General features: G+C 48.4%; 1 protein-coding gene and 1 long non-coding RNA gene across 2 annotated transcripts in view; one reads left to right on the forward strand and one right to left on the reverse strand.

The window, feature by feature from the left end:
- Positions 1-6,352: 6,352 nt before the first annotated feature.
- Positions 6,353-13,568, reverse strand: part of LOC309518841 (heparan sulfate glucosamine 3-O-sulfotransferase 4-like) — a 95,143-nt gene continuing 87,927 nt past the window's right edge. The window contains exons 2-3 of the mRNA XM_082199377.1: positions 11,102-11,777; positions 6,353-7,541 (exon numbers count right to left, since the gene is read on the reverse strand). Of these exons, the coding sequence (XP_082055503.1) occupies positions 11,141-11,777 (637 nt within the window). The 3' untranslated portion in view covers positions 6,353-7,541; positions 11,102-11,140. The remainder of the gene's footprint in view (positions 7,542-11,101; positions 11,778-13,568) is intronic.
- On the forward strand, positions 6,453-11,556 carry LOC309518864. The gene is made up of 3 exons (XR_014213624.1): positions 6,453-6,592; positions 8,604-8,699; positions 11,422-11,556. It is a non-coding gene; the product is annotated as an uncharacterized lncRNA (long non-coding RNA).

A 13,568-nucleotide genomic window follows, 5' to 3' on the forward strand; every position in this document is an offset into this window, starting at 1 on the left:
GACATTTGGAGGGGCTGCCCTCAGGCACAGAGGGCTACATCTTGAGCAAGCCAAGGAGAGGCAAGCCCAAAGCAACCAGGATGGGTTCAGGGGGTCAGGCAGCACCAGTTCTAGGTAAAGCCTCTCTCTCATACCCCCCAACATGCCACAGAGGAAAATCACAATGTACGACTTTGGGGCTGTGCTCTTTTCTGGAGCCAAGTGACTTGCACAAGAGTATACCCCCCCAAAAAAACCCCCCACACATGGCTTTTGGGACTGCACTCCCGCATGAGTTATGTAACTTGCATGATGGCAACACTCTAGCAGGGGCCAGGTGACTGGTCCATGGGTCCAGACCAGAAATGGGCATCTTTGGGGACCATCCAGTCAGAAACTGGGATGGCTTCTGTAATTCTGGGATTACCTGCTAAAAGTAGGACATTTGAGGGGTATGCTCTCTTGACCTCTCTGCTAGCAGGCTGGAGGCAAGAGCTGTCCCTAAATTCTCACAAGCAGGAGAAGGCAGGAAGGAGACTCCCCCCCCCCAATATCAGTATAACCCTGGGAGTGATGGAGCACAGATGAGGGCCACTGTATGCCCCCCTGAGCCAAGAACTCTTATTAATCCCTGGGCAACTCACCGGCAGGCCCTTCTCTAACAAGAGGACTCAACTTACTTTGTTCTAATCAGTAGCCATACCTTTCGCTTTGAGTGCCAAGTTGCCCCTTTGGGCTCACTGAAGTTATCGTCGTCGTGAAAATCCACCTGCTGATCACGCAAATACGCCCAATGATCAGCCTGGCACCCCCCCCAGCGCCTGGCATTTGCACCCCCTGGCGAGTGGTGCACACATGCCTGGCATGCGGTTTTATGCAATCGGCGGTCAGATCTTCACGATTGGCAGTGGACGCGATCTGTGGGCAAATCTGTTTTGCGGCCAATCCTCCCTAAAAAAAATTGGGTTAACCTAAAGAAAGCTCAACAACTCTGGACAACGTTCCCAAATATTGCAATGTGGGGGGCGGTGTGACAAAAACGAGGGGTTGGCTCCCATCAGACCACCCTCTGGTGCAGGACACACCTATCAGCTGCACTGGCTAGGAGCACCAGTCCATTTCCAGGCCCAGTTTAAAGTTCTGGTTTAAACTTTCAACACCGTGTCTGCAGCTTTGAGGCCAGGGGATCTTCTCCCGAATGAACCTAGCCAGATCTTAAGATTTGCTGCAGAGGTTCTGCTCCAGGGGCCACCAGTCAGTGAAGTAAGGCAGATGACCACCAGGAAGATGGCCTTTTCAGTACTGGACCCCAGTTATGGGACAGCTATCCCAGAGACTGACCTGGCACCTTCCTTGGAGTCTTGTTGGCTCCAGGTGATGAAGACCTTTCTATTCACTCAGGCCTTTTATAAGGGTGGTATGTATATAGATGCAGGTATCATATTTTAATATAACTTCGTCTTGCTGGGTGGTTGACAAATGTCACAAATAAACAAACAAAAACTGGCCTTTCAGACTGCAGGAAAGGATGCCTGCCTCATAACAGTAACTTGGAGCTGGGCTTCCAACATCGACTTCCTCAGTTCTGTGGAATAGAGTTCATGATGAGATGTGACAGGTGCCCACTGTCTGTACATTCTGGAAACAATTGGAGACATTGATGTTTTGACAAGCTTTTCCATGTGGATGAAGGCACCTGCCATACCTGTTCATTTTTTATTGTTTAAAACCCCCATTAGTTATTTTCTCTACTGTTCTTATCACACATTTGTTAATAGCCTTGAGATACATATAAAATGGGATATGTTGTTGTTGTTATCATCGGTGCTTTTTTCTGGGGGTACGCAGGAGTACACATTCCCCTAAACATTTTGTGAATCTAAGTTTGGCCTCATTGAGGGGCAGTATTTCAATATGAGTAGGAAAATGAGAGTACCCCTAAACATTTTTTTTTAAAAAAAGCACTGATTATGTTGATGATTATAATACCTGCCTGCCTATCTATCTATCTAGGGAAAGAGGGTGGAGATTTCCATCTCTCCTCCTGCCTCATGGCTCCCTGCAACAAGCTAGCCCTTTAGCTTCCTGGTTCCTGAGGGCAATGATAGCCCTAGCTAGTTCAGAGGGTCCTTTAGAAAAAGATGAAGGTATTGTAGGATCCCTTCTGGCAAAACCAAGGTGAAAGCCTTTCTGTTCCCTGAATGTAGGCACAAGACGGTTCTGTTCCTGCTGCCTCTGCTATGGTACTTAAAGCACAGAGAATAGCTTGTTGGTGTTGCTTTACAGGCTTGCACCTGCTGCATATGCCCCCACCAGGGGCTGCATCCATCTGGCCACTCATGTATGGAGTCAATGGGTTTTGGGGGCTCGTTTGCCTGTCTTGGACTGCAAAAACTGAGCAGGGGTGTCTCAAGATTCTGGCAGACCACATCCCATGGAGACAGGGATGTGTTCCATTTGGTGCATCACAAATTGTGCAGATCTGCTCTTTAAGAAAATCTGCAAAGATGCTTGACACAACTCCCAGAATTCTTTGCTTTTCTCACAAGCTGCTTTTGTTTTAATGCTGTACAGCAGCAGACAGCATTTTCCCTTAGGCTCAAGTTCAGGGGAGAGTGGAAATGCCCAATCAATCAATCAATCAATCATCATAGAGTTGGAAGGGACTTCAAAGTTCCTCCAGTCCAACCTTACCTGCTCAGTACTTGTGTAAATCTGATGAAGCTGAGTATTATAAAATGCAAGACAGACAAAAGGAAGTACTTCTTTATGCAGTTCAGCGTTAAACTATGGATCTCATTCCCACAGGAGGCACTGAAGGCCAACAGCTTTAAAAGAGGATTAGACAAATTCATGGAGGGGAAGGCTATCCATGGTTATTGAGCCAGGATGGCTATGCTCTGCCTCCATGGTCAGAGGCAGCAGTGCTTCTAATTACCAGTTGCTGAAAACCACAGGCAGAAGAAAAGCTCTTGTGCTCAGGTCTTGTTTACTGGTTTCCCACAGGCAACACATTGGCCACTGTGAGAACAGGAGTCTGGACTAGAAGGGCCATTGGTCTCATCCAGCAGGCTTTTCTTGTGTTCTTAGTTCATGAGATACACTTCCAAGGCATTTCTGATAGAACGCCTCTACTTACAACTTCTGAAGAGGGAGAAATGGCCAACTTCCCAGGCCTTCCCTGCTCCACTGCTCCACAGCCTGTACCATTAGGACTTCCTTCCTCCTGTTTTGCCTCAATCCCCTTCCTAGCAACTGGGACCCTCTAGATCAGGACCTGCCCTCTGGAGCAGCAGAAAACAAATTTGCTCCTTCAACTTCCTGACATCCCTTCAGATTCTGAAGACGGCTGTTGCACCTCTTAATCGCCTCTTTTCTGGACTAAATATACCAAACTCTTTCAACCTTTTCACATAGAACTTTGTCTCCAGATGAAAGGGAATAGAGAAATCTTGTGACTCACCATCCTATTAAGGAGAAAAGACACTATTTCTGAAAGGAATTGTCATTTGAAAGCTTGTTAGGCAGGAAGCACGACCAGTCCTGCTCCATTTTTGCAAACTCTAAATCAGGGGTAGCCAATCAAGTGACTTCCAGATGTTTTGGACTACAACTCCCATCATCCCTCATGCTTACTGAGGCTGATGGGAGTTACAGCCAAGCCTGCTCTAAATCAGAGGCAGATTTAGGGCGGTGTGAGCCTCCACCAGGCGTGCAGCTGAGGAGCGTGCCTTCCTAAAGCCCAGTAAGTGCTTGTCTGGCTTTGGAAAGGAGGTATGGTGGTTCTGACAGGGTCCAAAAGTCTTCCTTCCTCCTTTCCAAAGCCAGGCAAACACTTTCAGGCTTTGGGAAGGAGGTGTGAGGGCTCTAGACCCCTGCCAGAGCCTCATGACTCCTTCTCAAAGTCCGGCTTGGCTTAAGCCAGGGCTGCAAGGGCTGTGGGGAGGGCATCAAATGGCCTCGCACTGGGTGGCATATTATAAAGGTCTGCCTCTGCTCCAAATGCTGCCATTGTGAAGAATGCCAACCCATGAGGGACTCCTACCATTTCCATTCTACGCTTTTGCATTTGGCTCCCAGGCCTGAGATTCCCCCAACCCTGATCTATACTGAGGCTTCAATTATCTGAGGCTTATACCATAAGCATCCGGCAACGCTCAAATGGAAAGAAAGAGAGGGTGGTGATGTATCTGCATAGGATAGGACAAATATCATGGGAAACATCCATCCCAGTCCTGAATGAGTGACCGAGCAAGGAATGTACCTCTTCATAAGTGTGGTTCATGCCATGCATGAATCAATTCAACAGACATTCTGAGTCTTGTGGCCTTTGTCATTCAAGCTCAAATGTACACAGATTTCACTTTCCGCTTCTGTTGCTGTCTCACCCAAACTGGTGCTCTTTGTGGGTGGTGGGGGAGAAGCTTTCCTTTAATAGCAAGACCCACACTTTATTTTGGGCAGTGGCTCCAACTGTGGGACACCAGCCTAGGCAGGAGGGGGAAGGGAGCCAGCTTTCTGCTTGGCACACTGATGGCAGAGCCCTGCAAAGCTTTCAAGGGAACAGCAGGTGGGCACAGCCCTCTGTCTGATTATCTAAAAGTACAATGGCCCTTGCATCTTCAAAGGGCACACAAAGAGGGAGTTTTCTGCCTTTTCCTTGCTTTCATCTTAATTCTGGTGATTATTTTGTACAGCTGCAAGGATCTGCCTAACTGAAGCTGAAAACCTTACTCAAAATATTTGCCTGTTTGCCTAACACAATGTCACCACATCGTCATTTGATATCTAATTGAACCTCTGGTGACTTTTTTAACGTCTGGTGGAGGCGTGGAGTGGCTGCAAGGAGAGTGAGTGCCCTCAGAGATGCTTCCTGAGCAGGAAGGGCTTTGGCACCAAAACCTTTCTCTTTTGCCTAATGAATATTCCACCCTGCTTTGGTAACACCCACCGCTAATAGTGCTTAATGGTGCCTGTAATTGGTGTCTCAAGTTATTCAAAAGTAAATTTACTAGAAAATAATTAGCAATTTTATAGTTCACTACTTCTTCATTTTGTTGATTAAAAAAAAGAGAGGGGAAAAACCCAGTTGCTTTTTATCAGATGACACAATAGCATGAGGTTGTGAAATAGCTAATCCCAGCTTCCTGAACTGGGATGAGTGGATGCCAGACAGGAAACCTCCAAACCTATTTCCCTTTGGGGTCATTATGCAGCACAAGGGGAGGATTTAACAGACCTGACCTTAGCCACTTTCCTTTTAGCCAGGAAGTCCAGGCAAAGGCATCGCCACAGCTGCATTCAGATGCCCTGCAAAACCCAGCTGTGGAATATCTTGCAGGTCTGAACTTCCATCAGCTTCAAAGTGGACAGTTCATGAAGGACCTGCTAAACCACAAGCTGGTTGGCAGGTGGAGTCACAAGTCACCATTATGGCCATGGCTCCTCCTCACATGGATTTATGAAGCTGAACAGATGGAGAGCAAAAGCAGGCAAGCAGCCACCACCACCTACCCATTGCACTCTGGGAAGCTCAGATCATGCAGAACTGTGGTTAGTGCCAATCATAGCTTGGTGTGATGTTAGAGTTGAGCCTCACTGAGATGAGGGGCCCTTTCCTGTGCAGGGCAAGGAGACAGGCAGCTCCATAGCTTACATCAGGAGCTGAAGAGGCAAGATAAGGCAGCTGAGAGGCTGGGGTGGCTGGGACTGGGTTCTGATCTCCACTTGGCAATGAAGCTCACAGTGCTTCCGCTGGTTTCAAGGGAGTCCCAGTCTTTCATTCTTGCTGCCCTGTCTCACAGGGTTAGTGGCAAGAACGAAGAAGGAAACTTTCCTGAGCACTTTTAGAATGTAAAAAGAGCCTGCTGTATCAGGCCAAATGGGCCCATTTAGTCCAGCACTCTGTTCTCATAGTGACCAGCTAGATGTCTGAATGGGAAACACTGTTCCCCCCCCCCTGTGGTTTCGAGCAACTGACATTCAGAAGCACTGCAGACTTTGGGAGAAATAAGAGGATGGAGACATATGTGGGATAAGTGCCACAGTTCCTCCTTGGACCTCTCCTCCTGCCTCACCCCACACCTGTAGTTCTCCAATCAAGGTCCAGCTCTGTCTAGCAAAGAGGCAACAAGGCTTCCTTCTGTTGACACAAATAGCCCCAGCTAAAATTCAAAGGGTGTGTGTGTCTGTTGTGCTTTGTGCTCTTTCACTACCTCATATTTAATCCTCCCTTCCTCAGGTAAAACAGAGTGGCTTTGTCAGGTTTCCTGCTGGCCGATCAAATCCCCCCCAAACAACAGTGGCAAATGCAGCAAGCCCAGCCCTCCCCCACCCCCCTGCCCACCTCATAAAGGGAGCAGAGAAAGGCAACTGCCATGACAAGGTTTTTATTGTTTAGTCAGGTTTGGCTCCAGATTCACGCTTGGTATTTCCATATCTCTCAGGTAGAGGGTGATGACACAGAGGGGGGAGGGGAGGCGTGAAGACAGCGAATGGATGGAAGAGGGAGGCAGCTTAAGCAATTTAGCTCCTGGGCGATGAATGCTCCCATTGTCAATCTCTGAACTCCCCCCTCCCCCAGCTTTCCAGGACAATGACTCATCCAGTCTCTGTGAGTAGAAAATTAAATATAATTTATGCTTTGCTAATTGAAATCAAATACAAAATTCAATCTTCTGTGTGCTGGGAATGCTGACATTTAAAGAGGGGAGGCAAAAGCCCAAATCCAAGGGAGCGCTTTCTGAGCTGGTGGTGAATGAGGAGGTCTTCTTGCGTAGCAAAAGCGGATGGGTGGAGCTGAGGACTTTCACCAGTGTGGCTGATGCAGGCTAACTGCCAGGAAGAATAAATCCCCCAGATGCCATCAGCTCTTTGCACTGGGAGCTCACCAGTATGCTGAGACTCCAGGCCAGCAACTTCTCCACAGAGGTGGAGGGTGGGTCACATGAACGGTAAAAAAACAACACACACGCACACGTAAATAGCCCCACTTTTTGTGCTTGGGAAGAACACTGGGATGCTAGTCAGATTTCCTGAATCTCTGGGTGGGCGAGACCCAGGCCTTCCCTTCCCTTTGGCCTTGTGGGGCCGCTCCCGAAGTCAGTCTCAGGGGTTCCACCCATATCAAAAATAAACATCTGAATGTATGGTGCAGGATGCAGGGTGTGTGTGGAATGGCTCTTGCCCTTCACTCGCATCAACTGGGCATTTCCCCAGCACAGTGGCCACCTCCTGCTGCAAAGGGACTCTGGACAGAAAGAAGCTCCTAGCATCTCTTGCCAAGGTCTCAGTCAATCCTTCTTCCTCTCTGGATGCACAAAGAGGATCAGTTGACTCCACCAAGAGTGGCCAAAGAGGGTCTTCCCTCGGTGTGTCCTTTATGCTCAGGATCCTGCTGGTCTGGAAATGTGGGGCAGAAGGAGGCGATAGTCCAGGTGCAAAAGGGATGGTGTTGCCCCCATCTTTGTCCATTGAGCAAATTCCCTTCAATTATGGCGGCCAGTTCTGGACCCAGATTTCAGGCTAGGCAAGTCTGGCCCTTTCCCCAACTCAGGCAGATTCTGTGTGGAGTGAGGAGGAGAAAGGCAGGAGTTAGAGACAGCCAAGACATAAAATCATAGAATTGTAGAGTCAGAAGGAATCTCAAGGGTCATCCAGGCTAACCCCACACAATGCAGCAATCACAGCTAAAGAATCCCTGACAGGTGGCCATCCAAACTTTGTTGAAAAACCTCCAGTGAAGGAGAGCGTCCACCACCTCTTGAGGGAGTCCATTCCCTCTGGGAGCCAGTGTGGTGTAGTGGTTAACCCTGAACTGGGTTTGCATCTCCAGATGCAGCTGCTGGGTGACCTTGGGTTAGTCACACTTCTTTGAAGTCTCTCAGCCCCACTCACCTCACAGTGTTTGTTGTGGGGGAGGAAGGGAAAGGAGAATGTTAGCCGCTTTAAGACTCCTTCGGGTAGTGATAAAGCAGGATATCAAATCCAAACTCTTCTTCTTCTACTGTTGAATAGCCCTTACTGTCAGAAAGTTCTTCCTAATGTCAGAAACTCATTTCTTGTCATTCAGGCCCTAGCCCAGGCTTCCTCAACCTCAGCCCTCCAGATGTTTTGAGACTACAATTCCCATCATTCCTGATCACTGGTTCTGCTAGCTAGGGATCATGGGAGTTGTAGGCCAAAATCATCTGGAGGGCCGAGGTTGAGGAAGCCTGCCCTAGCCTCTGGAGCAGCAGAAAACAAGCTTGCTCCATCTTCCATGTGATAGCCTATCAGGTATTTGAAGATGGCTATCATACCATGCTCTCAGTCTTCTCTTAACCAGGCTGAACATCCCCAACTCCCCCAACCGTTTCTCCTAAGGCTTGGTTTCCAGACCCTTTGTCATCTGGGTCACCCTCCTCTGCACACCTTCCAGCTTGTCTATGGCTCCAAAGTCCCACACATGAGGATCTCTTTGGCTTTGCAAAGAGCTATGGCTACTTTGCTGTAGCTCATGTGTGTGTTTAGTTTGAATAGCTGTGGCTGGCAGACCACTCCACTTTTTAAGTTATTCTCCTATTTGTTTTTCTTAATGGTCCTGATCTTGGCCTCTTGTAATCTGAATGTTCCCCCTCCATCAGCTGATCTCCAATTGCCATTTCTCACCTAGAGGAAGAACCAAAGAAACTTTTTCACTGTTTTGTTCTGGCTGGTGCAAGATGACAAAGGAGCAGCAGGTGAGTGCCATTGCTCCAATTTTACAGCATAGTCCCAACTCCCACTTGACTAGCAAACTGTCTTGGTCCTGAGCAGAGGGGTGGCTACACGACTCCCACTGTATTTATCCAACATGCTTCATTTTACCATGAGGTCAGGATTGTGGGGGTAGGGAATCATGCTGAGCTGCATGATGAGGGCGCAGTTGTGCCCAGTGATTTCCCCTCCACTGAACACTGGTGTGGTTTTTTTCAATGAGGGGCATCCCCCAGCTAGTCAACGAGGAGCTCAAATCTGGTAAGAGTTAAAAATGAGTCCTTCACCTGAATCCATTCATCACCGTGAATTAAATTGCACAACAACATGGCTCTCATTTAGCAGAGGAAATGACAGTTTAATAACATGTGAAACAATTTAAAGTCAGCCCTGGTGCAGATTTCCAATTTTCATGCAATAATAATTTGAGTGGGGGGTGGAGATTGCGGGGGGGGGGGGAGGAGGAAAGAATGTTTTATGTCAGATGCTGTTTTTACTCCTAATCGGGCTAATATGAACCGACATTTACTTGTGTGGAAACAAATGGTCCCATCCTGGAGCCCAGCCTCCTGCCAAAAGTTGACAAATGAATTTAGCACCTTTTTCCTGATCCCAAGCTTGGGGGCCACTTGACTGGGTAATGAAGCGCATGATGTGCTCTCAGCCCCGGGGTGGCTTTGCCTCGTTACGGAGCCATAGCTGCCTTCCATGGCATTTCCAGTATTTAGCTTGATCAAGAGGGCGTCTGCATGCCAGAATCAAAGCTGAGCCTGGAGTTTGGCAACAGGCATCATGCACGTGCATCTGTGGCAACGAGGCCAGGCTGACAGATGCGGGGAAAGAAAAACAGCTGCGAAAACGGCTCTAACTCTCATTAAAAAAACCAGAGGGGGACTAAAATGGACTGATGTGGAAATGAACTGCCGCAAATACCCCACCCCCCTAATACATGAATGGCAGTGGAATGGACTCCCTCGGAAGGTGGTCAACTCTCCTTCCTTGGAGGTTTTTATATGGAAGTTGGATGGCAAGCTGTCGTGGATTCATCACCACCACCACCAACACCACCATCATCATAAATTTATATCCTGCCTATCTGGCTAGGTTTCCCCAGACAATCTGAGTGGCTCTCAACAGAATATTATTATTATTATTATTATTATTATTATTATTATTATTATTATAGCTATTATTATTATAGCAATAAAACATCAAACATTAAAAACTTCCCTAAATAGGGCTGCCTTCAGATGTCTTCTAAAAGTCAGATAGCTGTTTATTTCCTAGACACCTGATGGGAGGGCATTCCACAGGGTGGGCGCCTCTACCAAGAAGGCCCTCTGCCTGGTTCCCTGTCACCTCACTTCTCACAGTTAGGGACCACTAGAAGGCCCTCAGTGCTGGACCTCAGTGTCTGGGCTGAATGATGGAGGTAGAGATACTTCTTCAGGTATACTGGGCCAAGGCTGTTTAGGGTTTTAAAGGTCAGCACCAACAATTTGAATTGAGCTTGGAAACATACTGGAAGCCAATGTAGGTCTGTGATTCCTGTATGACAGGGGGTTGGACTTTGGGTCTCTACAGTTCCATGATTCTAAACTTTCTTCTTTACAAAGCTTTGTTTTCATACCCACTTACATGGGCTGAGGGAAGACCAGGGAGGTAGCTATGACAGGCAGGAAACTGGGCAGCCTGGCTTGAACTTAGGAAGGCTAGAGGAAGCGGCCTTACACTAAGCCAGACCACTGGTCCATCAAGCTCAGTGTCGTCCACAATGGCTAGCAGCAAAGGCTCTCCAGGGTTTCAGGCAGGGTGTCTCTTCCAGCCCTACCTGGAGATGCCACCAGTGGGGATTGAACCAGGACCTTCTTCATGCCAAGCACGTGCTCTACCTCTGAGCTATGAGGCGCCTTCCCCAGAAGCGGTGCAATTTCAACTAACCCTGGCAAAAAAACTTTCTCCGAGGGAAGGAGAAATTCTCCAACTGTGTCCTGGAGCCCCTCCCTTTCGTTGCAGTCAATAGAAAGTGAGTCACTGATGGAAGCCCTAAGGCAGGGGTAGCCAGCACAGTGACCCCCTTCAGACATTGCTGAACTCCCAACTCTCATCATTCCCAACCATTGCCCAGGCTGTCCACTGGGGCTGATGGGAACTGGAGTCCAACCACACACCTGGTTGTCTCCCCCTGCCCTAAGGAGTGCATCTGGAGAAACCCCAGGCAGAATCTTAGAGGTTCTTTTCCAATGGGAAAGCCTTCCAGGAACCCAAAGTCCAGTTTTGCAACCCTATCAGGCCCTACAGAAGTGTTCCATCACATGCACGCACACACACACACACACACACACACACACACACACACACACACTGCTGATGACAATTCATTTACCTCTGGATAGGAGACAACTTCTTTCTGCCTGCCACAGCATCACTTATCTCCCTCTTCCTGCTCCCACTGGAAATCCTGGCCCGTCATTTGGTAAAACATGACATTGAAGGGCTTGTAAAATTTCCGGAGCCTCTGAATTACATCCCGATCAATTTTGGGGTGAGTTCGGCCCTTGGACTTGCCCAGGCACCGGGGGGCGCTGCTGTCCTCCGGCTTCTTCAGGCAAGGGAACCCCTTGGTCTTATTGAAATAGAAATATTTCTCCGACACCACCCTCTTGAGGCCCAGGAAATCCTGCACTTTGGCCATTTCTCCGGCAGGGTCCGTGATGAGCCGTTCCCCGCTGACAAAGTGGATCTGGGAGAGCGGGAAGTACTGGAGCCAGCTCTCCAGGTGCAGAGCATAGATCCCAATGCGGATGGCGCTCCAAGAGGCATCGATCAGCCCGAGAGTCCGGTTCTTGAAAGCCAGCACCTCAAAGGTGGGGATCTCCGGCTTCTTGGAGAGCGTCTGGGTGTAGTCGGAGATGGCCCTGGTGACGGGGTTCCTGACCACCACAATCAGCTTGGTGTCCTTGGCCATAGAATGGATGCGCTTGGGGGCCTCATTGGTGACAAAATAGCTGGGCGTCTTCTCCATGGTGAGCTGGCCCTCCAGAGTCTTGGGCATCACATCCCTAGAGCGCAAGAGAAAAGAGGAGTTTTGTTGGCCACAGACAAAGGCAGTGCCTGGATGTCCCACCCACCTGCCAAAGGATCAGCCTGAGCACAACATCAGAGTTGGAAGAGCTTCAGAAAAGGGCAACTAAAATGATGAAGGGGATGGAATGGCTCCCCTATGAACAGCATTTGGGGCTGTTTAGACAAAAGGCGAGTAAGCGGTGACCTCATAGAGGTTTATACAATTATGCATGGCATATCTCCTGACACTAGAACTCTTGGACATGCAATGAAGCTGAAGGTTCAGGACAGATAAAAGAAAGACCTTCTGAACACAGCACATAGTTAAATTGTAGAACTCAACCTTCCCCAGGAGGCAGTGATGGCCACTAACTACTTGAATGGTTTTAAAAGAGCATTAGAGCAATTCATAGCCATAATGGCCATGCTCTGGGTCCACAATCAGAGGCATTAATGCTTCTGAATCCCAGTTGTTGGAAACCACAGGAGAGGAGAGAGCTCTTGTGCTCAAATTCTGTTTGTGAGTTTCCCATGGGGGCGTCTGGTTGGCCACAGTGAGAACAGAACGTTGGACTAGATGGGTCATTGATCCAACAGGCTAGTGCTCTCAGCCCTTCACTGCAACAGAAGATAGAGCTTGGCCACCCCTTGCCTTTGAGCTCCAGGGCATGGCAAGTGTTAAAAGTGGCCTCAGGAAGCCATTATACAGACAATTTGCCATAGGCATATGTAGACAAAAGTTAATTGACAATAAACCTGTCCCATACCTGCCTGAGCAGCAAGCCATCTGCTCAATTAAGCCTATTCACTTCAGAGCCTTGTACCAAAGTGGTACATTTAGGATTACACAAGACCTTTTTGTTATGATGACATGCTTTTAAATGTCTCTGCTAATAAAACTTAATACAGACGAAGATCCCCTGCCTCTTGTCCCATAATTAAATTTATTTACTATCTTGCGTGCAAAGGAGGAATGACTTTTCTTTTATCTCTAATTCACATGCTCTGTCAATAATTAACTGCTGCTGGGTTTTGAGGTTCCTCTGCAAAGTGTTTTTTATGAGGCAGGAGGAACTTGCTTGCCACTTCACTAGTCGCGGAGCTGCACGGAGCTCCTTGGCAAGGCGGTTGCCTGCGCACCATGGCAGCTGCAATGCAAAGGCTGGCCCAGCCCACCAGGGAAGGGTAGAGCAGAAGGGGGTCCACCAGCATTCCAGATGACCCTCTGGAGGGTGTAGCAGACTGGAATGTTTATGATGACGCTCTGTGGATTCCCATTTGGACCTAGTCAGCTGCTCAGACGTAATTGGGCAACAACCAGAGAAAATGGCTACTGGCATGGCCAGTTTGGTGTAGTGTCAGACTAGGATAGGACTTAGGAGAGACCAAGGTTTGAATCCCCACTCAGTCATGAAGCTCACTGAGGGCCAGTCACTGCCTTGAAGCTAACTTACTTCACAGGATTGTTGTGGGATTAAATGAGGAAGGGGAGAACTCCTTGGAGAAAAAGGTGGAATATACAGTGGTACCTCGGTTACAGACGCTTCAGGTTACAGACTCCGCTAATCCGGAAATAGTACCTCGGGTTAAGAACTTTGCTTTAGGATGAGAACAGAAATCGTGCAGCAGCGACGCGGCAGCAGCTGGAGGCCCCATTAGCTAAAGTGGTACTTCAGGTTAAGAACGGACCTCCAAAATGAATCAAGTTCTTAACCTGAAGTACCACTGTAAATGGAAATAGATAGATGGACAGATGACAGACAGGCATCCCCCAGATCCAGCTCTGC

This window comes from Podarcis vaucheri, assembly GCF_965113315.1.
Source record: "Podarcis vaucheri genome assembly, chromosome: 14".
NCBI classification, from domain to species: domain Eukaryota; kingdom Metazoa; phylum Chordata; class Lepidosauria; order Squamata; family Lacertidae; genus Podarcis; species Podarcis vaucheri.